The 24,832-nt window shown below is 33.7% G+C and overlaps 1 protein-coding gene across 1 annotated transcript in view; it reads left to right on the plus strand.

Moving 5' to 3' along the window:
- Positions 1–24,832, plus strand: part of CAPZA2 (capping actin protein of muscle Z-line subunit alpha 2) — a 55,176-nt gene that overhangs the window by 24,966 nt on the left and 5,378 nt on the right. Inside the window, exons 3-8 of the mRNA XM_047095324.1 lie at positions 3,681–3,732; positions 11,179–11,242; positions 15,349–15,555; positions 17,594–17,673; positions 21,280–21,358; positions 23,423–23,494. Coding sequence (XP_046951280.1) covers positions 3,681–3,732; positions 11,179–11,242; positions 15,349–15,555; positions 17,594–17,673; positions 21,280–21,358; positions 23,423–23,494 — 554 coding nt within the window. The remainder of the gene's footprint in view (positions 1–3,680; positions 3,733–11,178; positions 11,243–15,348; positions 15,556–17,593; positions 17,674–21,279; positions 21,359–23,422; positions 23,495–24,832) is intronic.

Genomic DNA, 24,832 nt, shown 5'->3' on the forward strand with positions numbered 1-24,832 from the left:
TAATTTGCCCAGGATTCTTAATTTTATTTTAAAAATACTCTAGTCCAGAGTAAACTATGTGAACATGGTTTTAAAGAAGTTTAATCACTAATTTTCATTCATAGTGTAAGATATAATGGAATCTCACCTCAAAAAAGATCAGGTTTGAAAGTCAAAAAATGAGGCAAAAATTGAAAATCCCTTAAATCATCCAAAAACTATAATAATACATAATTTAGTGCATACAATTACATATGGTAATTTTTATGCACTTAAAAATTTAACCACTGAGCTACACTTAGAGAAAGAATGGCAAGTCTATACTGTATTCTGTATTCTTTTTAAGATAACTAAAATCTCAAGTAGTGGATTGGGAACTTGGGAGAGAATTCAGAAATATTTCTGCTTCCTGTAGGGTTTAACTTCTGTTTTAAGATGTTAGCCTCTACTTTCCTTAGGTTCAAAAGTTGGCATATAACTTAAATTGATAATGGTGAAACTACACTAAAGTCAGTGGCCCCCATTCTCTTGTATAATTCATAGAAAGTTTTTCACTTAATGTTCTTACCTTGAATAAATGCCCTACAGATTTGTTAATCAGAAAGGTCCTTTTTAAAAGAATGTATGAGTCCTAGAAATTGCTTTTCTAAGTCTCATTGGAAATTGACGTTGGTAAGTTTTGTGTTGAGGCACCGTAAATTTGGGCATTAAGGATAAACCATTCAGTAGGCTTGGGGTGGAGAGTGAGCTATGGAATAAAAGTAGGACATAGTATATTATAGAGGTTTTAAATAAGGAGTATTTTAGAATTAAAAAGGAATTAAATATTTGAGGGAAAAATGTCATGAATTTGATTATTTTCATTGCTATTTTTTTTTTGATAACACCAGTATGATAATTCCAAGAGAAGTGACAAATTTTAGAATTGCCAAGTCATAAAATCTTGTTAGTTTAGTGGTTACCAAATACTATTTCTTAGTCTGGTGTTGCTAAAATCATTGAAACATAAATTTCTGGTCTTCATTGTCAGATACTGATTTGGTAGATCTGGGCTGGTGCTCTTTTTTTTTTTAAGCCTCGTACTCACCACTTCATGGGTCCAGTGTGTTGCCTGGCTTGGAACCACAGCCTAATCCTTTCTGTAAGAGTAGATTTTATTCAATTTTTTCTATTTTTTCTTCTGTACTTTCCTTATGATAAAAGCAGGACTTTTTTTTCCAGTGTAAAGCTAACTGGATCAAATAGATGTTGCTTTAAAATTTTTTTTCACATTTAGAACTGGAAAAGATATACTATCATGCAGTACCACTGTTAATAATTACGTTTTCAGTATTGAACATGAAAGCATCATATTTATCAAATAGAACTCCTCAGTTTGCTTTGTGAGACAGAAGTAACTGTAATTTTAAATGTCTGTATTTTTTAAAATAATTTTTAGGCAGTAGCTTCTATTGTATAAAATAAGTTAACTTAGAAATCAAATTAGTATTATTTTAGTGGTTAGTGAAAGAGATTTTTTTTTTAATCTATTTTATTTATTTTTTTTTTCAACGTTTTTTATTTATTTTTGGGACAGAGAGAGACAGAGCATGAACGGGGGAGGGGCAGAGAGAGAGGGAGACACAGAATCGGAAACAGGGTCCAGGCTCTGAGCCATCAGCCCAGAGCCTGACGCAGGGCTCAAACTCATGGACCGCGAGATCGTGACCTGGCTGAAGTCGGATGCTTAACCGACTGCGCCACCCAGGCGCCCCGAGATTTTTTTTTTTAAATGAGGGCCTGCTACTGAAAAGAGGCATATGAATAGTCAGTATTTTTTCTTTTGGAGTAGCTTTATGATTTATGTAAAAATGATCCATAGACATTCTAAAATGTCCAAAATATAAAAATGAACCTAAAAATGACCCAGAACTCTACCCTCTCATTCTCCAGCATTTGAATGAAATACTTAATATCACTTAGTGTAGACACAGATATATAACATTATATTAATAAGATAATACTATACATGCTGAATTTTCCCCTTCCTGTTTATCATGTTATGGATGTATTTCATGTTGATAAATACACATCTACATTTTTTTCACATCTACATTATTTTTTTTTTTTAAATTTTTTTTTTTTTCAACGTTTATTTATTTTTGGGACAGAGAGAGACAGAGCATGAACGGGGGAGGGGCAGAGAGAGAGGAAGACACAGAATCGGAAACAGGCTCCAGGCTCTGAGCCATCAGCCCAGAGCCTGACGCGGGGCTCGAACTCACGGACCGCGAGATCGTGACCTGGCTGAAGTCGGACGCTTAACCGACTGCGCCACCCGGGCGCCCCAACATCTACATTATTTTTAATGGCTGCTCAATTTTACACTGTTTATAAGAACTATATAGTGTGCTTATATTATATTTAACCAGTTACTTAATGGAAGATACTTAGGTTAGTTGTGTTATTTTCATTTAATGAAAAGATTAGGGTAACATTGTGGTATGTACTTTATGATAGCAACTGTGTGAAATAGCCAAGTGTGTAGGGAAATAAAGAAAATATAACAGGATTAGAATAGATTTTTTTTGTTTTTTGTTTTTTTGGGTTTTTTTTGGTGAGATTATGTGATTTTTTTCCTTATTGTTTTACAAAGTGCTTGGATTTTCCAATAAAAGTATTATTTTTAAAGTTATGTTTTAATGATGAGTCGGCAAATGTCTACATAATAATTGAGTCTAAAATTAGAACAGAATTAAGAATCAATAACCAAAGTGAGATTGCTTCACTATATGCTAATTGGGTTGTAAATTTTAAAAAATAAAAAATAAAATTAAAAAAAAAGAGATTGCTAAATCAAATAAAGCAGTTATCCATATTGAACTAAATGCTTTCATCTGTTGTTTGAATATGAGCTGTCTTAGGACAGAAATGTCTACATCTGTGTTCTGTTCACAAGCTGTTTCTTGCTTAATCCTCTTTTCTGTGGAGCAGATTCATTTGAAACTCATGCTGGTGTTATCAAACTGAGATGTGTGTATTTTCTGCAGATCTTACCAGACCATCTTTTTGGTGGAGCTTATCTCCACTTTCTTTGGAAATTACAGTGTGCCTACATTGGCTATTAAAGGTATAAAATAACATGTACAGGTTTCACCTGCTATCTGAAAGTAGAGCATTATGTGAAATCTTTCATAAACTGAAATGGCGTAAAGTGGAGAGACAATTACAATTTGGTAAAAGTGAAAATCCTCCTTGGATTCCATTCAGTTAGTAAAAACAGTTAAAAGCCAAGTGGCTCAGAGTGAACTTTTAGATAGCTGGGGAAATCTGTATTTTTTTTTTTTTTTTTTTTTTAATTTTAAGTAGGCTTCACGCCCAGTGCAGAACCCAACACAGGACTTGAACTCACAACTGTGAGATCAAGACCTGAGCTGAGATCAAGATTTGGACACTTACCCAACCGAGCCATCCAGGCATCCCTGGAAATCTGTATTTTTATTTAATTCTCTTATTCCTAACCAGTATCTTTTAAAAAATAATATTATGGTATGTTTTTATGGTTATTTTGGTCATCAGAGTGAAGTTTTGATCTTGCTTACATGTTAGGGGTAAGAGAAGAGTGGGGAGTGTTGATACATGACTAAAGTAATCTGCATTCATTATATAGAAATTTCAAACATATGGAAATAATAATATAATACATAATACTTGTTTTGCAGATGTTCGGTTACTGCTTAATAATGATAATCTTCTCAGGGAAGGAGCAGCTCAGTAAGTATTACATATTAACATAACTAAGTGACATGATGAGAAAAAATGTTTTAAAGGTGGTTTTTAAGCACTAATTCCTGAAATAGATATTTGTACATAAAGTTTAAATGTACACATGTATTATATGTGTGCACTCAGCTAAAAGAGAAATATTTTTGATCGCAGAGGGACATAGGGACACAATTATAACATAAAATTTTTTGTTCATTGAGTGTTTGGTAGTGGCTTAAATACTTCTACATATATACTACATTTTGGCATTTGCAAGAATGGATAAAATTATTTTAGAAACTTAGAGTTTTGAAATTGTGATTGCTTTTTTATGCAGGTTTTACTATATGTTTGACCCTAATAGATTTTTGAGAATTAGGAATTTATTTTATCCATAAATACCTAATATAGTACATGACACATATTAAGTAAATAAATATTTACTAAATTTGTGAGTAATTCAAATAACTAGGCAGTTTAAATCGTAATACATAATCTTTGGACCAGTGCCCACAATCATGACTTGCCACAACTGTCTTAGGATTTCAGAGAAATAATTGATTCTCTTCTCTGTTCCCATCTCCATCTCCTATGTTAGGCTCACTAACTCCATAATTCATTGGAAAATGATAAAATTAAATGGATTTTTAGGTGCCATACAAAGAGTGTTCAGTGTCCACTCAGGCACCTTTTTTAATCCTGGTATTCTACCAGTGGGGGGAATTTGCTCTTACTCTGTTTTTGTAATGTTTCAAAGCTTTATCAAAAATCTGTCCTTGGGGCGCCTGGGTGGCGCAGTCGGTTAAGTGTTCGACTTCGGCCAGGTCACGATCTCGTGGTCCGTGAGTTCGAGCCCCGCGTCAGGCTCTGGGCTGATGGCTCAGAGCCTGGAGCCTGTTTCCGATTCTGTGTCTCCCTCTCTCTCTGCCCCTCCCCCGTTCATGCTCTGTCTCTCTCTGTCCCAAAAATAAATAAACGTAAAAAAAAAAAAAAAAAAAATCTGTCCTTTACAGTTAACCCTAATGAAGGTGGAGGTTCAACAGACTTCTAGGCATATCTGATTTTGCTTTTGATTTAATTTCCTGGTTTTTTTAATAGCAATGTTTATTTATCTGTTTTTAATCCCAATATAATGAACATACAGTGTTACATTAGTTTTAGGTGTCCGATATAGGATTCAGCAATTCTGTAAATTACTTAGTACTCATTACAGTAAGTGTATTCTTTTTTTTTTTTAATTTATTTTTTATTTTTTTAATTTACATCCAAATTAGTTAGCATATAGTGCAACAATGATTTCAGGAGTAGATTCCTTAATGCCCCTTACCCATCCAGCCCATCCCCCCTCTCACAACCCCTCCCTCTAGCAATCCTCTGTTCTCTATATTTAAGAGTCTCATGTTTTGTCCCCCTCCCTGTCTTTATATTATTTTTGCTTCCCTTCCCTTGTGTTCATCTGTCTTAAAGTCCTCATATGAGTGAAGTCATATGATATTTGTTCCTCTTTGACTAATTTCGCTTAGCGTAAGCATAGTTGTAAATGGCAAGATTTCATTCTTTCTGATTGCCAAGTAATACTCCATTGTATATATATACCACATCTTTATCCATTCAACCATCAATGGACATTTGGGCTCTTTCCATACTTTGGCTATTGTTGATAGTGCTGCTATAAACGTTGGGGTGCATGTGCCCCTTCAAAACAGCATACCTGTATCCCTTGGATAAATACCTAGTAGCGCTGGGTCATAGGATAGTTCTGTTTTTAATTTTTTGAGGAACCTCCATACGGTTTTCCAGAGCAGCCGCACCAGCTTGCATTCCCACCAGCAGTGCAAAAGAGATCCTCTGTCTCTGCACCCTCAGCAACATCTGTTGTTGCCTGAGTTGTTAATGTTAGCCATTCTGACAGGTGTGAGGTGGTTATCTCATTGTGGTTTTGATTTGTATTTCCTTGATGATGAGTGATGTTGAGCATTTTTTCATGTGACAGTTGACCATCTGGATGTCTTTTTTTTTTTTTTTAATTTTTTTTTTCAACGTTTTTATTTATTTATTTATTTTGGGGACAGAGAGAGACAGAGCATGAACGGGGGAGAGGCAGAGAGAGAGGGAGACACAGAATCGGAAACAGGCTCCAGGCTCCGAGCCATCAGCCCAGAGCCCGACGCGGGGCTCGAACTCACGGACCGCGAGATCGTGACCTGGCTGATGTCGGACGCTTAACCGACTGCGCCACCCAGGCGCCCCTGGATGTCTTCTTTAGAGAAGTGCCTATTCATGTCTTTTGCCCATTTCTTCACTGGATTATTGGTTTTTTGGGTGTTGAGTTTGATAAGTTCTTTATAGATTTTGGATACTAACCCTTTATCTGATTGATATGTGGTTTGCAGATATCTTCTCCCATTCTGTCGGTTGCCTTTTAATTTTGCTGATTGTTTCCTTCTCGTGCAGAAGTTTTTATTTTTATGAGGTCCCAATAGTTCATTTTTGCTTTTGTTTCCCTTGCCTTTGGAGATGTATTAAGAGGTTGCTGCGGCCAAGATCAAAGAGGTTTTTGCCTGCTTTCCCCTCAGGATTTTGATGACTGTCTGTTTTACATTTAGGTGTTTCATCCATTTTGAGTTCATTTTTGTGTATGGTGTAAGAAAGTGGTCCAGTTCATTTTTCTGCATGTCACTGTCCAGGTTTCCCAGCACCACTTGCTGAAGAGGCTGTCTTTATTCTATTGGATATTCTTTCCTGCTTTGTTAAAGATTAGTTGGCCATTCGTCCATTTCTGGGTTCTCTATTCTGTTCCATTGATCTGAGTGTCTGTTTTTGTGCCATACAATAAGTGTGTTCTTAATCCTCTTTACCTATTTCACCGTATTTATTACTTTCTATTCTGAGAAAATGTACATAATATAAAGTTTGCCATTTTAATGATTTTTAGGAATGTGGGTCTTTGGCACTGATTGCATTCACATTGTGTAATTGTCACCACTGTCCATCTCCAGAACTTTTAAAATTTTCCCAAACTAAAAGTCCATACCCATTAAACAATAATTTCTCATTCTCCCCTTCCCTCAGTCCCCTGACAACCACCATTCTGTTTTCTGTCTCTATGAATTTGACCTCACTAGGTACCCCATATAAGTGGAATCATACATTATTTGTTGTTTTGTAGTAGGTTTAGTGTACTAAGCATAATGTCTTCAGGGTTCTTCCATGTTGTAGCACATGTCAGAATTTTTCTTTTTAATGGTGAGTTTGTAAACCACATTTTGTTTATCTATTCATCTGTCAGTGGACATTTGGATTGTTTCCACTCCTCTTAATTATTATATTTAAAGTGCTTTATAGAAATCGATTTACTCTATATCTTTGACTTTAGTTATTAGCTTCTGAGTGAATGGCTGCTCATTCCTAAGTTTTTTAAACCCTATTTAGATTATTTGTATATTTAAATAAAATGAATTTTCTTTATAGTCGCATGTGCCATATTGACAAAAATCTTACGGAAGTAAAGAAAATGTACAGCATTTATAACTTCTAACAGCAATACTTTCAAAGTAAACTATTCCTCTGAGTTCTCTGTGGTAAATAAATATGTGGGTTATTTCATGTAGGTGCAAGAATTAGTGGATTTTGTTTTGTTTTTAGTTAAGAAAACAAACTTGATTTGTTGAAAGAACAAGAGTTTTTCCCCAGCAGAATAAAGTTTAATGAAGGTCAAAGAAATATTCATAATTATATAAGTGGTATGAAATAGTCACATTTGACTCAATGATGAACAGTATTGAAACTGTATTTGTCCAAAGAAGTACTTATCTGATGATGTTTTTACATTTAAATTAAATAAATTATACTTGTTCTAAAAAGAAATTAGAATGTGAGCTGCATATCTCTTTTATTATGAAACACATTTTGGGGACAGTTGTAGTCCACATTTCATGATGTGTATACATGGAAATACCTGATATTCTGATATTCTAAGGAAACGAGTCTGAAGAAATCAGTAACTAATGATAAAATAAGATGTTTATGATATGATACCAAGAAAAGGCATCAAAACCTTAAGGAGAAAGTTCAAATTGTCTTGTATGTAGTTATACTATAAAGTGATTACTAGCTAGATGAACACTTAGAGAAAATATTGTGTTTTTTTTTGTTGTTGACTTCAGTAGTATTCTTCATACTAAATTTCTCAAAACTATTCATTTGAGTTCATTTGGTAGACATCTGTATTTGTGAAATGAGAAATATGCCTTAAATCATTGGTCAGTGTCCTCTATAGGAAATAATTTTCAAGCCAAAATAGTATTATTCTCATTATTCACTAAACTTGGTTCTGAATTACTTTTACGATACCTCCAAATTTCTGAGGAAACTTTATCACCGATCATTGAGGCTGTCCAGAACTACGTAACCAAAGCTTGCAAGGCATGGTAAAAACATTTAGAGCGTGTGCTGGTGGCGGTTTCACCAGAGTAAGTGCATAGCTGTAGTCGCATTTCTTGCGACTTGTGATCTTTGATATTGAATTTCTTTTGTTCAGATACTTCTCTTTCGTACATATATGTACTTCTTTTTTCTTTTACCTTTTCCCTGCTGCTTTAACTCTTTTAATCTTTTTTCCCCCTCTTCCTATCTTTTTGTAAGGGGAAAAACATGGCTATTATTCTTGAGTGGTTTTAATGGGATATTTTTACTGTGGGCACAAATTCAGTATGTTTCATAGGATGGAGAGTACCAGAGAGTTGGTACTCTCAAGTCTAACTTTTAAATGTCCAGAAAGAGCCTTTTATTCAACTGACCTATGATTGCCAGACTTCACTGTGATAATGAGATAAATAAGCCTCTTAGGGTTTTTCTAATGGGGAGTCAGAAATGTTTAGTATCAGGCCAAATGAAATAAAATATTATCATAATAGGGTGTATCAAAAGCTTTTGGAGCCCAAAGGAAGGAACTTTTAATTTCTATTTAGAAGTGACTTTGAGCTGAATTTAAATGATATACAGGGTTTGAATAGTAAATAGGGAAATAAAGTGGCTAAACTGAGAGAGACACCTAGTGAAAAGTATAATGTGTGACTAGTGCAGGACTAACATTAATGGGTGTAAAAATCTAAATACAGGAACAAGTATTTAGAAATGGATGACTGGGCTACAGAACTCTATAAGAGCAGAGAAATCACGTTTTCATTGTATCTAATAGAGGATTTAACATGTAGATATTTGCCTGGGTGGAGGGGTGGGTGAGTATATGATGACTGGGTGGATGGAGTAAGTTTTCTGAATTGGAAGGGACTCTAGAAGTCATCTAGTCCAAACCCTTCTTTTTATAGATAAGGTAAGTGGGCCCCATGCTAGCTAATAACAGAGTTTGGACAAAACCTAGGTATTATGTATTCTGAGTCCTAGGTTAGTGAGTACCTTTCCCACAATACCATGTAACTGTCACCTATTTAATTTGCTTTGAGCATTTAAGAAAAAAATTTACCTATTTTAAACTCATAGTCTCCTTTTCAGATTTCCTCATTATTCCTCACTCCCAAGTGATGTATGGATGGGGTTTGGTATTATGGGCAGTAAAAGGCCTAGAATCAAATTACTATCTACATATATTATTTAAATATGTCTTTCACTGGAAAGTGAATCCTAATATCTAAGTGATCTAGAAACTTTTTTTATTTTTTTCATCTCAAACATACTTTTGAGATCAATTCACTTAAAGGGTAGTAACTGCCTGGCTATGTTGAAGCTATTCTTAGGAAAATTATAGTTTTAATGAATTAAGATCAGAAGTGAGTACTACCCTTCCTCCCCGCTCCCACATCATGCATTTCTATGTGTACACCGCCCCCCCCCCATCTTTTTTGAACATTCAGTGTCAGGAATTTGACAGCTAGTAATTTAATTCTACTTTGCTAGATTTTGCATTTGCTAGTCTGCTAATTTATCAGTAGTGCTTTGCTCAACCAAACATTCCTTTCTAGAGGAGACTCAGTAGCTAATACCTCAAAGTTCAGTGGATGTCTTGCCATCTAGAAAATCTTCCAGGTAGAATAGGTTTAGAGATGTATTTCCAAATTTTAAAATACTCAATATCTTTTCTGTTAAGTGGAGAAAAAATTCCCAGGTTATATATATGATCCTTACTTATTTTCTAGATAATTTTTTGTACTATGAAAAGCTTTCCTATAAATATATCACATAAATATGTAATTTAGTATTACTCATAGAATAGAGAGGTTTTATTCTCAAATCCAACTTATTACCATTTCCTAGTTCAGACTCTTCAGCAGTTCTAACATGGACATTTGCCTAATAACAACCTAACTGCCTTTTTTTTTTTTTTTTTTTGGCTCTAGTTGCTCCACTGTCCAGTTGTCATCCACACTGCTACCAGATTAATCTTCTCTAGAGGTAGTTAGGTTCTTCCTTCTCAAAAAGTTTCTGTGATTCTGCTTTGCCTCCCAAATGAAGTAATTATTCTATCAACCAGGGCCTTTCAGTTTAATTTAGTAAATATAATTGAACACAATGCTATGTGTCAGGCCTTGAGCTTGGTGCTTCCTATGGTGTGAACCTAACCTATCTTCTCGTGTGTTTTGTTTATCCTGGTCTCTCTAAATGGAATACTCTACCTATTTTTTCAAGGCCATTTCTCATTGTCAGATTTCTAATGAAATCACCCCTACTTCTCTTCTTATTCTTGCCTTCATGGAATATAGTTTTTAAAAATATGTATTCTCCTTGGAGTACCTGGATGGCTCAGTTGGTTAAGAGGCTGATTTCAGCTCAGGTCATGATTTCACAGTTCGTTAGTTGGAGCCCTGCAAACGCGTGAGCTCCAGCCTCATTCTCAGTGTGGAGCCTGCGTGGGATTCTCTCTGACCCTCGCTCACTTGCACCTTCTCTTTCTCTCTCTCATAAATAAAATAAAACTTAAATTTAAATTTAAATTAAATTAAAATAAATAATTCTCCTTGATGCTTCTTTATTGGCCATTGTCTTATAGTACTTTCTACTTTGTGTTATGGTTATGTTTATCTATTATCTCTTAATTCAACTGTAAGTCCTTTGATCAGAGGATCTGTCTGATTACTCTTTGCATCTCTCCTAGCACCTGCTCTGTTTCCTGGTATATTTTGTACTAAATATATACTTGAATAATTAGATATGTAGATGGCTAACCTTTACTTTCAAGGTTTTGAGTGAAAAGTCAAATTATATTTACTGATTTAATTCTCTTTTGCTAAACATTGAAGGTTGGGTATTATTCATCAGTTTTAAAAGTAGCCATATCTGTATAATAATTTTAGTTAATATAAGATCAATAATGGAGAATTATAATTTTATTTAACTTGCCATATGTAGTGCAGGAGATTTATTGACAAGTGAATTGTTCATGATATTTTAAGAGTGGTAAGTTTGTAACTTTGAATAATTGGCCTTTTTCTTTTTTAGTGCATTTGCACAGTATAATTTGGACCAGTTTACTCCAGTAAAAATTGAAGGTTATGAAGATCAGGTATGTTTCATATGAACACAGGATCTGACTATTCTTTGTTTCATTTATAATGGTTAATGTATTCCATAAGAATTGTGAAATGGTATGTGTAAAGTTTAAAAAGTGTTCATTTTAATCATAGCCACTTATGGGCAAAGTAATTGAAAATTTGGTTTCTTTTGTTGAGACCAATAATACTATTAGCAGAAAGTCCCTTTTAGAAGTGTTCAAATGTAATTCTTTTGAGATTTTAGAAAATAATTGCTTTAAATCTACTTTCTTGTTTTTTATAGGAAAAAAAATCAATCCTATATTAATCCAAAATCTAGAATATATATTAGTAAGATTTATATCATATTTTGGTTGCTCTGGAATTCTACAGTTCTTCATGTGAGTAACTTAGCATTTAGTAATTATTAAATCTTTTCTTTCCAAAGTGAAAGCTAGAATTGCTAAGAAAAGCTACCAAAGGTCACTAGTTTTGTTTTTTGTTTTTTGGGGTTTTTTTGGTTTAGAGTTACAAATAATCGAACAATGATTGTATTAATTCATATTGTGCTTTTGTGAAGCACAATTTATGTAAAACAATATACAGAAGGAACTGGTAGGTAGAACATGAGAGTTGTAACAATTCTAAGTGGCTCGTTATGTCAAAGCTTGCTTTTGGCGTTATTCATTATGTAGTATGTAGTCTGGTATTTACAGGGAAAGTGTAGACAGAAGATGACTTGTAACTGCACAGAAAACAAGCATATGTGTATAGACAGGCATGTGTGTACACATATATGAAGCTGTGTAGTGTTTCATTTTATGAATCTCCTAAATTTGCTTTTCCCTTGGGAAATGTTGGGTTTTTGTTTTTTGGTTTTTTTTTTCTTTCTTTTTCTTTAACGGTAAACAAAGTTATTGTACATCTTTGTACCTCTGGGCACATTGACTATTATTTTCTTAAGATAAATCCCTAGAAGAATATTTGCTGGGTCCAGGGAATCCACCTTTTCAAAATGTTGGATAGCTCCCAAACTCATTTATGAACTTAGCGTACTATTAATACTTAAACCTAGTAAAGGTAAAACAAAAAAAGCAAACTACACTAATCTCACATATGATCGTAGATTTAAAAACTTTAAATAGATATTAACAAATAGACTTCAGAAATATATTAAAAAATGAAATATGAAGACTAAATAGAATTTATTACAAAAATGCATGAGTGGTTCCATGTCAGACAATATATTGGTCTTCTCTATTAAACAAATCAAAGAAAAAAATTTTATGATGTATCACTAGACAGTGAAAAGGAATTTGCTAGTTCTCATTACAAAAACCCTAAGTTACCTGGGGATAGAATAAAACCTCTTAAATAGAGTAGACTTTTTAACAAAAATCACAGTAAATATCATAGACTACAAACAATAAAATAATTTTAGTTAAAATAGACAATTTGCCAGGTTTGCTTATCACTATTATCTAACATAAATGGAGGTATGGCAAATAAGACAGGAGAATGAGAGCTTTTAAAGCTTTAGGAAGGAAAAGAAAACTCTTAAGTGGCATGATTTATATAACTAACCTCCCAATCAAAAGAAACTGCTAGACTTAAAAAAATTTTGTGGGATGGCTGAATTTAAGGTAAGTATACAAAACTCATTAGCTGTTCTCTATTGTGCCAAATGAGTACTTTACACTAGAAATGGTTGGAGGGGGAGGAATTCCGTTTTAAATGGTAAAACTGCATTAACCTAGGAATAATTTTAATATGAAAGGCAAAAGATTGTGAAGACAATTGTGGTTATCTTCTTAAAACACAAAACAGGTGAGGGGGCCCCTGGGTGGCTCAGTCGGTTGAACGTCCGACTTCAGCTCAGGTCATGATCTCACGGTCTGTGGGTTCGAGCCCCGCGTCAGGCTCTGTGCTGACAGCTGAGAGCCTGGAGCCTGCTTTGGATTCTGTGTCTCTCTCTCTGCTCCTCCCCTGCTCATACATGCTCTGTCTCTCTCTGTCTCAAAAATAAATAAAAACATTAAAGAAAAAATTTAAAAAACAAAACACAAAACAGGTTGTGATGAACAATGGGAAGGCAACACCACATTCCATTTTGAAATAGAAAGTTAAATTACTTAAAAATTAAAATGTGAATTTAATGTAATTTGATTAGAATCCTAATAGTTTTTTTAATTGGTCAAAATGTTCATGATTTATGTGAAAAAAATACATGCTTAGGAAAAAAACAAGGAAAATGTAAGAACAATAAGAATAGATAAGAGAATTTCTAGATAGCAGAAGATGCTTTATAACCAATGTAAAGTCAAATCAGAATGGTATTGTATAAAGTAGATAAACAGATCAATACAGCAGCATATAGAACCAGAATTTAGTCCCAGAATATATGAAAATTTTTTTACATGACAAGATCATAATTTAGACAGACAAAAAGTAAAAAATTGACACAACTGGTTTCTGTCAAGAAGAAAGTTGAACCTCTGTCTCACAATGTACAGAAATAAATTTCAGGTAGATTAAAAATTTGTAAAATGATTAAAATATTAAGAGAAAAGAGTCTACTTGTACAATATTAAGGCAGGGAAGACTGTCTTAAAGTCTGGAAACCCAGAAACTATAGAAGAAAAGATGGACATTTTGCTACATAATAATTATTTTAACCATAAAATGAAACAGATACCTTAAACAAAGGACTCGTAAATTTATAAGACAAAAAACAACTCAGATGAAAAATATTAAAGAATATTTGTTCACAGAAGAGCAAATGGCCCACACATGAAAAGAAATTTAGATCTATGAGTAGTCAGAGAAATACAATTAAAGTAATGAGAAATTTTATACCTGTTAGACTGAATAAAGAATTGTATGCCTATTGATGATGGTAATGTGAAAGGAAGTACATCTTATATACTGTTCATAAAAATGTGGATTGTCACAACCATTTTTTGGAAGAATTAAAAACATATAGACCCTTTACCTACTGTCTCCACTGCTGGAAATCTATTTAAGAGATGTAGAAGCCTTTAATGGAAATAAAAACATTAGTATGTTAAAATTTATGTACAAAAATACTTAAAAGTTTTAATGTACCTATTCCTCCCCCCCCCCCAAAAAGAAAAACAGCCAGAAAATAAAGAGATGTTCCATCAGTAAAGGAATGGCAGAATAAATTATGTTATATTTACATTATGGGACATTTATGCAGCCATTAAAAAGAATAAGAGGTTTACCAGTTGACTTTGAAGGATTTCTCTAAGTATAATGTTGATGTTGAAAAAAGCCAGATGCAGAAAAATGTGTGTGCATGTGCACATTTTCATTCCATTCTTGTGAAACAGTGACCCCAAAAAACCCTGTATATGTGTGTATGTATAAATAGATGTGTATTTATTTATGTAGGATTATAGGACTGAAAAAAATTTAGAAGAATACATCCTATGTTTACATGATTTGTTATCAGAGGGAGGGGGAAGTCCCGACATAGGTAAGGAATCAAAGATTGGGAGAGTTGGGAGGGAAGAAAAAGAGGGAAACTTTTAAAATAAAGCACAGAATATCAGATTTATGCATGTACAATTTAAATATACATAAATGAATAAGTTACATGTTTAAAAATTTGGAAGTCTGTTGAAAACAGCTGTTAATGAATAGATTATAAAAATAAGCAGGCACTTCACAGTAGATGAGATTTGGGGCCCAGGAACAATGTAGGACACACTGAAGAGCATTATGTCAGCGTTAAAGCTATTCTTGTAACCATTCTCATTGGAGGTTATTACCATTTTCCTAGTTTTGTGGACTGGAAACTGAGTACAGAAATAATAAACTGTTTATAGTTCTCAAAAAAACCCACAAAACTCCAGTAGTTTATTAAAAGATGCATTATTTTCACCAGGTAGCCAGAAGTTATACTGGGAGAAAGTCAGATCCACTAATCTAAGCTGAATGAGAATAGCCTCATTTGAATTACTATAGTTGTGCCATATAGTTAAATCCGTTGCTTGGAGTAGAATTATTTTACCATGTTAAGGACAAAGTTTAAGTGAATGTATATTAATGTATATTAGTACTTAAATGCTGTTTTAAATACTTTTTTTTTCCAAAATTCATTGCATCATTAAAGGTATTGATAACAGAACATGGCGACTTGGGAAATGGAAAGTTTTTGGATCCCAAAAACAGAATCTGTTTCAAATTTGATCACTTAAGAAAGGAAGCGACTGATCCAAGACCATATGAAGCAGAAAATGCAGTTGAATCATGGAGAACTTCAGTAGAAACTGCTCTGCGAGCTTATGTAAAAGAACATTATCCAAATGGGGTCTGCACTGTAAGTCATCGATAAGCATATTTTTTCTTCTGTCTTACGTAAATATGACAATGTTTTTATGGTCTCCAGAAATCTGTAATAGTTTACAGAACTGGTATTTTATTACTTGCCATTTTTTTCCTTGAAGTAAATATTTCTAAGAATATTTTTTCAAGAAACTCTAAATAGTAAATATATTATGATTGCCTAAAATGGAAAAATGGTTGTACCTTGAATTAAATCCATGTAAGAATTGTCCTGCATTGATTAGAGCTTGATAAGATTCTTTAATCTCTTGTTCACAACTCATCTCACTAACTTTACATCTGACTTTTTTTTCATTAAGTTATAAGCTCTTAGAAGAAACAAAATTATTTGGAAGTGGAGTCATGTCCCTGCATGTTTTATAATCAAGTTTTTTTTTTTTAATGTTGTTTTTTCATAGGTTTAACCTATTTTTATATTTTCAGGATAAACTATGATAGTATCTAGGAATGCTTTTTCTTTTCTTTTTCTGATAAGATTGTATCCAAATAGTCTTTTCATGTCCCCACAGTTTGTGTTTCTTTGATCCTTTCCATAGCCTGAGTGATCTTTTGAAATTCAGATCAGATCATGAAAATCCCATGCTTGAGATCATTCAAAGGTTTTTCCGTTAGTTACACTTAGGATAGAATCCAGGCTTCTGAACAGAGTCCAAACTTTTGTAGCCCTGTGGACCTGGCCTCTGCCTACCTCTGGAACCTAAGGTTACCATATCCTTGTTTATACTTGTTTTCCCAACATAATTATTAATATTACCAGTAGTATCCCATTTCACTCTCAGAAGTTTTCTGGGTAGGACAGAAATTCATATGGTCCCATTAAGTATCTAGCTCTCAGTAATTACTTGAGGAAAAATTGCAACATAATCAAAAATACTTTACAAATTCTTTGAATTATAACCTTGTTGATTAGAATTATTTTGGAGGAATAACTCAAGAATAGATCGCTAGGTTGAGTATGACAATCTTATTTGTTCCAGGAGGATTGAAAGACACAAAAGTATCCATTACTTTTGAGGCAGTAAGCAAGAGGTGAAATGACGTCATCATATTATCACAGGCATTCTATTAATGACCTTTCTCATCTCTACGTAAATTAACTTTCTCAGCTCTGTCCTCATACTTTGTAAAATGACGAAAGAAATGGCAACCCCTAAGATCGTAAAGGAAACAAAGATGATAATCACAATGTAGATCCGATTTTTATTTGTGTGTAAACAGCCAAATTGGTATCTATACATTTAAAATAACCTGTCCATGTGATACCTGTTTTTGGAATGAAAAGTTTGCTATGTCTAGGATGTTTGTGAATATTTTAGAGTGTAATAATGAGTTTTATTTCATAATTTAAAAAAAAATTTTTTTTAATGTTTATTTATTTTTGAGACAGAGAGAGACAGAGCATGAGCAGGGTAGGGACAGAGAGAGGGAGACACAGAATCTGAAGCAGGCTCCAGGCTCTGAGCTGTCAGCACAGGGCCCGACACGGGGCTCGAACTCATGGACTGCGAGATCATGACCTGAGCCGAAGTTGGATGCTTAACCGACTGAGCCGCCCAGCAACCCTATTTCATAAATTTTGAGCTCTTGGGACATTTGGGTGGCTCAGTCGATTAAGCATCCAACTTCAGCTCAGGTCATAATGTCATGATTTGTGAGTTCAGGCTCCACATTGGGCTCGCTGCTGTTGATGCAGAGCCCACTTCAGATCCACTGTCCCCCCTCTCTCTGCCCCTCCCTCACTTGTACTCTCTCTCAGAATAAATAAACATTTAATGTAAATAAATAAATTTTGAGCTCTTTCATGATTCACTAAGAATTTGTGATTATAGGTGTATGTGTTAGAGTACTTGTTTTTCTAGCAACTATATTGAAATAATGACCTACTTGGTATTCTTTTATATGTTCCTATCAAAGTGATACACAATTTTTTTTATAGATGTTTAAAGCTGAACATTCTGTGGCCCTGAATTCACTCTTCTTTTTATTTTATTTTATTTTTTTTTGCCATTAAGGTATATGGTAAAAAAATAGATGGACAGCAAACCATTATTGCGTGCATAGAAAGCCATCAGTTCCAAGCAAAAAACTTTTGGTAAGTGACAATTCTGTGTTTTGGGAATTTTGACATTGTTTATATCCTTTGTAGTCCTTGCTTTATTAGTTGGACCTATACCTTATTTGTTTATAATTGACTAAGTGCAATCTAAACATGAAACTTCAGCCTTTTCATATAAGAAAGGTATTTGCTTCATAATCTGCATACTTATTTAAAGGTAGCAGTAAATCCATTGACACTCTGTGAAAAGAGCGTGGGATTACATTGAGTGTTTTTAGAGACTTGCAAGCAGCATCCTCAGAGAACATTTGTGGCTGTGAGCAGACCAGTTGGCAAGCCCATATGCTCATTCTGAGAAGGAATTGTTCCTGAGTGAGACTTCTATGGGAGAGGAAGACAGAGGTGATCATAAAGGAAAGAAGAGTGATTTTTCTGGTGAACTTTAGGGGCTCTGAAGTAGATGTTTTCATGTAGATTGCTTAGTGTGCTTGGTTGGCCAATGTAAGGAAGTGAGGACATGTTTTATACAATGAGGCAGATTATAATCATAATTTCATTTTAACTAGATTATAATTTTGTGATCAAATTATATTGTTGATTAATTCTTATAAAAGCCCAGTTCCCTAAAGCAATGACCTTCCCTATTAATCTTGGACCTTTGACATATTGTTGGGCTTTTTTATTTTTTGGACAAGACTGTTTCTGAGATCCCTCTTTTAATAAAATTCTGAGGCTCAGCAAGACTTCATAAACTCAGAATTGAGTGAAGTGTTTACCTTTAATCTCCTGTTTTGTTAATACATGCTAAGATCATCAGAGTAAGTATAGTCATAATATTTGACTTGTTACCTAAGTTGGTTGTGCTCTTGAGGGTAGAGTAAGAGGTATCAGTAACCCCTATGGACTGATTTGGTCCATGGCCCAAGATTGCTCCACTGTTTAACCATCTTAGAAATAAATGCAAGGCTACAAGGTTAACCAAGAACATTTGGAGGAATGCAGATCCATTATCACTGAAGGAAAATCAATTCCATCTGTAAACATATGCCTTTATGACAAGCTTCAGTTCCCTAAAGATTCTGGTGTACAAAGTTACTTCTATGAACTTAATATAAATGTAGTGTCTCCATTTTAGGCATAAAAACTTGTAGCAGTAACCTACCAATATCCTAAAGAAATAAATCTTCACAAAATCATTATTAATTTATTGTATTTGTGCTAAGATATATATCCAAAAATCAATCTTACTGAGGTTGAACTATTAAAGGAAAATTCTTATTACTAAGTTTTACTTTAAAATGTATTGGAGATGTTATAGTGAATTTACTAATCAGTTTTCAAAAATAGAACTTGAGCGTTAGCATCTGTAAAATGAAGATGATGTTTGTTCTTGACTTTTCTATTCTCACGAATTTGCTTCACAAAAATGTGAATTTTTCTCCCATACTACCACTATGAACATTGTATCATTGAAGTTAAAACTCACTTCCACTTTTTAGAAAAGATAAATTTTAAATGACATTCCAAAGTGTTAAACATGACATACCACAATAATCTCACTAAAATCTTAAATAGTTTGTTACAAAGAAATATACTTCAGTTTGCCTAAAATAGAGATGGAATAAAACTTGAAAGGTATTAATCATGGACGTTTCTTAGATTTCACTAGTACATTCTCTTCTTGGTCTCTACTGTTTCCCTAATGGTTAGCAGTTTTTTGGAGGCCTAATAAATGTTTGTTGAATAAAAACACATTTATTAATTACAGTGTTAATAAAAGAAAAGGGAAGAATATAAAGTCTAGGACATCTCAAGTATGTACTCCATTGATAAAAGGGTACCATCTACTGAGCATCATTTACCATTACTATATGGTAGTAATGCCTTTGGAAGGATCTTTTGAAATAGTTCTTAAATTGTTACCACTACCTGATTTGGAATTACTTTTTTCTTTTTGCAGTCAGTGTTGATATATGCATGTGGGCATAATAAATCTGAAATGTATGTGCTTAGAACTCACTACTACTCAGTCCTAATACCTAAATAAAAGGAATACTGTAACTTCTTTTGGAATCATGAAATAAAAAATAAATAGACCTAGGTTCTTTTTCCAAATGAGCTACTTATAGATAATTTTGGATATCATTCAACATCAAGACATGGTATAAAATTCTCTTTTGTTTTGTAGATGAGAAACATTGTTCTAATAATAGCACTTTTCAGATGTTAAGTGTTAACTGTAGCTATGAGAGTACTCTCATTCTATGGATTTTCATGATTGGGTAGATTGCAAGAATACTGTAAGGATCCCAGAAGTAATTTTATAGCAAAGCCAGTATAGTGAATCCATTAGCTCTATGGCTATTTTAGAAATACATGGTACTGTTCAGAAAAACCTAACAGGTATCAGTTTGCATTTTATAATATGTCTTTAGTATTCAAAAAGCAAATAGAGGTAGAAGGAAGGGTTGCTGCGAAAAGGCAGAAAAAAACAGGATAAAATTCATTATCTGGGAGACAAAAATGAGTTAACAATATACTCGTTGCTTGTTTGTGATGTCCCAATTTCCTACCATTAATGTTGTTAGTTTGTATGCCAAAAGTTGTGTTTTTTTAAATATTTATTTATTTTTGGGAGAGCGCAAGTGGGGGAGGAGCAGAAAGAGGGAGACACAGCATCCAAAGCAAGGCTCCATGCTGACAGACTGACAGCAGAGAGCCAGACATGGGGCTCAAATTCATGAACTGCGAGGTCATGACTTGAGCCAAAGTCAGATGCTCAACTGACTGAGCCACTAGATGCCCCCGAAAAGTCCCTTTGAGAAGTGAGAAGAGGTTATACCTTTTATGTGGAAATTTAATCCTAAAACGGGAAAAGAAAAAAAAAATTGACTCGTACAACTCCTTATATAATCTAAATATCAGAACCTTGAAATGTTGTATTTCTGTCCATTCTTTTTAAAAATTATTTGGTTCACTGAATGTCAGACTGCATTGACTGTATTTGTGAAAGCCCCTGATGATCTGAACATTTATTCAGTTTATTCTTTTTTTTTTTCTAATTGAAGTATACTTGGCACGCAAGGTCACATTAGTTTAAGGTATACAATGTAATGATTCAACGAGTTTATAGTTATGCTGTGCTCACCAAAAGTAAAACTGCCATCTGTCACCATACCTTATTACAATACTTTTGACTATATTCCCTCTTCCTATCTTTTTATCCTCTTTACTTATTAATTTCATAACTGGAAGCCTGTATCTCCTATTCCCTTTCACCTATTTACTCAGTTTATTCTTAATTAAAGCGCAAGTGTGTTGGTTGTGAAGAAGTAGCTTAAGATTTTCTCCAAAAGTAGTTTATATTATTTAGTTTTGAACTGTATTTTAAGCCTTAGCTTTAGAATTCTTTAGTTCCATCCATTATATAGGCCCTTTTTTATCAATAGGATGAAGATTAAATATAGCTCATAACTGAACTTAACCCTTTGATTCTTTTAAATATTTCAGTGATTAAAAAATGAATATCCAGTGTCCTTCCCACTTACTCTCATGCTGTAGCACTACATTTAAATCTGGAACTTAAAATTTATTCAAATTATTTTCCCTACCTTATTTACAGCTGCTGTTTTTATTTTTAAGGAATGGTCGTTGGAGGTCAGAGTGGAAGTTTACAATCACTCCTTCAACCACTCAAGTGGTTGGCATCTTGAAAATTCAGGTATGAAATAAAAAGTATTTGTTTACTGATCTTGAGATGATTCTGAACAGAGAAACAACTAATTCATAAGTTTATATTTTCTTAGTACACAATCACCATTTCTTTTCCAGATCTTTGTTTTGAGGTAATGGGAAAAACAAGTAGTGCTGATTTCATCTTTCAAATAACCTTGCAGTCATCAAAAATCTGCAAAGATAGCTTACAGATTCTCAAAACACAGCTAAAATTAGATGCTACCATTTGGTCTTCTCATCATACAGTTTGTTCATCCAAGCATCCTCTGAATTTGAGTTGTGCTGTTCTGTCTTCTGAATTAGGTGGAATTGTGAAGTTTAATATTAGTATATGTATGTGTATTGGATTATAAATACCTATTTATTATATGTATATATTAATATATGTACATATGACATATATCCTTTAAGTATCTTCTGTACTCCTATTTGGTTTCTTATAAGAAATCCACCATAATTGAATTTTTTGACTCTTAATGTAAACTCAAATGTTTATATAGAAAAACCTTTAATAACTAAGGCCAAGTATTTGAATATAAATATTACTAAACAAGTTAAAGGAAATGACTTTTTCTGTCTTGGTTCACTTACTTATTCAGTACATTTGTTAACTACCATGAAAGGTGTTGTGCTAAAAGCCATAAAGGAATAAAGATGAATCAGATACTGCTCTTCTATCATTTGACTCCACTATACATTTCTTACCTTTATCCTATTGCTTTTATGTCTCAGTATAACTGTCCATTAAGGGCAAGAGGATAGAGGCTAAGAGCATGGATTTTGAAAGCAGACTGCCTGGGTTTGAATCCCAGCACTGTTCGCTTAGTTGTGTGACACCCGGAAGTCATTTAATTTAGCCATTTTTGCTTGTTTCCTCATGAGTCAAAAAACGAAAACAGCAATAGAAAGCTCAGATGATTGTCTGAAGATTAGTTGATACGGGCAAAATGGTTAGAACAGAGCCAGACATGAAATTCTTGATAAATGATGACCAATGAGGCCGATAGTTAGGCCTCAGTAGCTTTCACCTGGATAATTTCTAAAATGAAGCCTCTAAGCCTCTGTTGAGCCAAAGCTTGTTGAGAGCTGGAATTGTCTAGCTCACAGTTCTATCTTCATCAGTTAGCATGTTGCCTAGCATATAATTGTTATTTTGTTGAGTTACTGGACCCTTTGCCATCCCCTCATCTATTTTTCACATTGCCACCATCGCAAAGATAATTTTTAAAAATGTAAATCTAGATATATTACTTTCTTACTTAAGACCACTCTAACCTACTAGATAGTCCAGACATATTTGCATGGCATACAAGGCCCAAAGTTGACTTGTCTTTCTCTATTTATTTCTCTAGCCACTCTTCTCCCTCTCCAATCTCACACACACGCCAGCTATAAGTATCTCCAAGCCTTTCTAAAGAATGCTGTTCTCTAAGTTCAGTTGCCTTACCTTCCCTGGTTTAATTGTTGTCATACTCATATTGCTAAATGCAAGTATTGTTGCCTCTTTTCTGAAATCCTTCTTTAAATCTCATAGTCTCAAGACTTTGTACATAACTCTTACTGTGTTGTGTTGGAATATAAGGCCAGGGACTCTCTTTTTTTAAAAGCTGTGCGTCCCTAGAACTTTCTGTAGTAGCAGACATATATAGTAATCACTCAATTAATGTTTATTGAATAAATTCGTGTCTGAATTCGAGGAATTAAATGGTTGGTGGAAACGCACAAAAGAGGAGCAACATTTGGGAGGGAATATTGTGAGCTCAATTTTGGATATCTTGAGTTTAGATATCAGTAGAATATCTATGAAGTAAAAACGTCCAGTAGTCAGGTTGGTGGAGGGCTTGCCTGAGTAAACGCATGAACTGCAAATTTGTTTCCTCACTAGACTGAGAGCAGAAAGTTTCACTGGGGTTTGAAAGGTCAGGAGCTCAGCAGAAAAGTCTAGGTTTAGAGTGGAAATTGATAGTCATTTGCACTGATGTGATTGTTGAAGCTATGAAGATCTTGATGATTCCTGTAATGTGGTCTCTATAATTTCTTTTTCTAATAGGTTCATTATTATGAAGATGGTAATGTTCAGTTAGTGAGTCATAAAGATATACAAGATTCCCTAACAGTGTCTGTAAGTAATTAATTCCAAAATAAAATTTCAACAACCTAATGCTTCTATAAAACCAGAACAGTTTTGGAATTAATGTTTTAAGTAATATTTCTGCTTCTGATTGAAGTGTTTTTAGGTAGATTAAAGATGGTAAGTAACTAGAAATCTGTACCTGACTTTTTTGGCAGCCTTACTGAGATATAATTCACATACCATTCAATTTACTCATTTAAAGTATAAAATTCCATGTTTTTTAGTATATAAGCAAGATTGTACAATAATCACCAGAATCTAATTTAGAACTTCTTTGTCTTCCAAAAACCCAGTACCCTTTAGCAGTCACTCCCCATCCCCCCACCAGCCCTTTCTCCAAACCCCTCTTAGCCCATAGGCAACTGTGAATTTATTTTTTAACTCTATGGACTTGCTTATTCTGGACATTTCACGTAAATGGGATCCTACAATATGTGGTCTTTTGTGACTTTTTTCGTTTAACCTAGTGTTTTTAATGTGTATCCATGTTGGAACATATATCAGTACTAAATACTTTTTTTATTCCCAAATAATATTCCATATACCACATTGCATTTATCAGTTGGATGGACATTTGTGTTGTTTTTTAGTTTTTGCTGCTGTGAACCTTGTGTACTCTTTTTTGTTTTAATTTGTTTTAATTTTTCTTTGGCGGTAGTGGAATTGCTGGGTCGTACGGTCGTTCTATGTTTACCATTTGAAGAACTTTTGCCAGACTTTTTCCAAAGTGGCTTCACCATTTTACATTTCTATCAGTTGCCTATGAGGGCTCCAATTTCTCAACATCTTCACCAAAAGTTATGGCTGTCATTTTGATTATAACAATCCTAGTTGATATGAATGAATCTTGAATTCAGATGATGAATGAATGATGAATCTTATTGTGATTTTTATTTACATTTTCCTGATGGAAAATGATACTGAGCATCTTTTCATGTATTATTGGTTATTTATGTGTCTTCTTTGGGAAAATGTCTGTTTAGATCCTTTGTCTATTTCTTAATTGGTTATTTGTGTTTTTATTGTTGAGTTGTGATTGTTGCTTATATATTCTGGGTAGGAGTCCTGTATCAGATACAGGATTTGCCAATATTTTCTCCTGTTCCATGTGTCTTGATCGTATCATTTGCAGAACAAAAGATTTTAGTTTGGATGTAGTCTAATTTATTTTTTTGTTCTTGTTACTTGTATTTTTGGTATATTAATAGAAACCTTTGCCTAACCCAAGGTCATGAAGATTTATCCCAGTATTTTTTTCTGAGAAAATTGTAGTTTTACCTCTTAAATTTAGGTCTTTGATTGTGTACTTAACTTTTAAACTATTTT

Source organism: Lynx rufus, unplaced genomic scaffold (assembly GCF_022079265.1).
Source record: "Lynx rufus isolate CCGP_SWC_20201006 ecotype Redwood Valley unplaced genomic scaffold, mLynRuf1.p SCAF_4, whole genome shotgun sequence".
NCBI classification, from domain to species: Eukaryota; Metazoa; Chordata; class Mammalia; order Carnivora; family Felidae; genus Lynx; species Lynx rufus.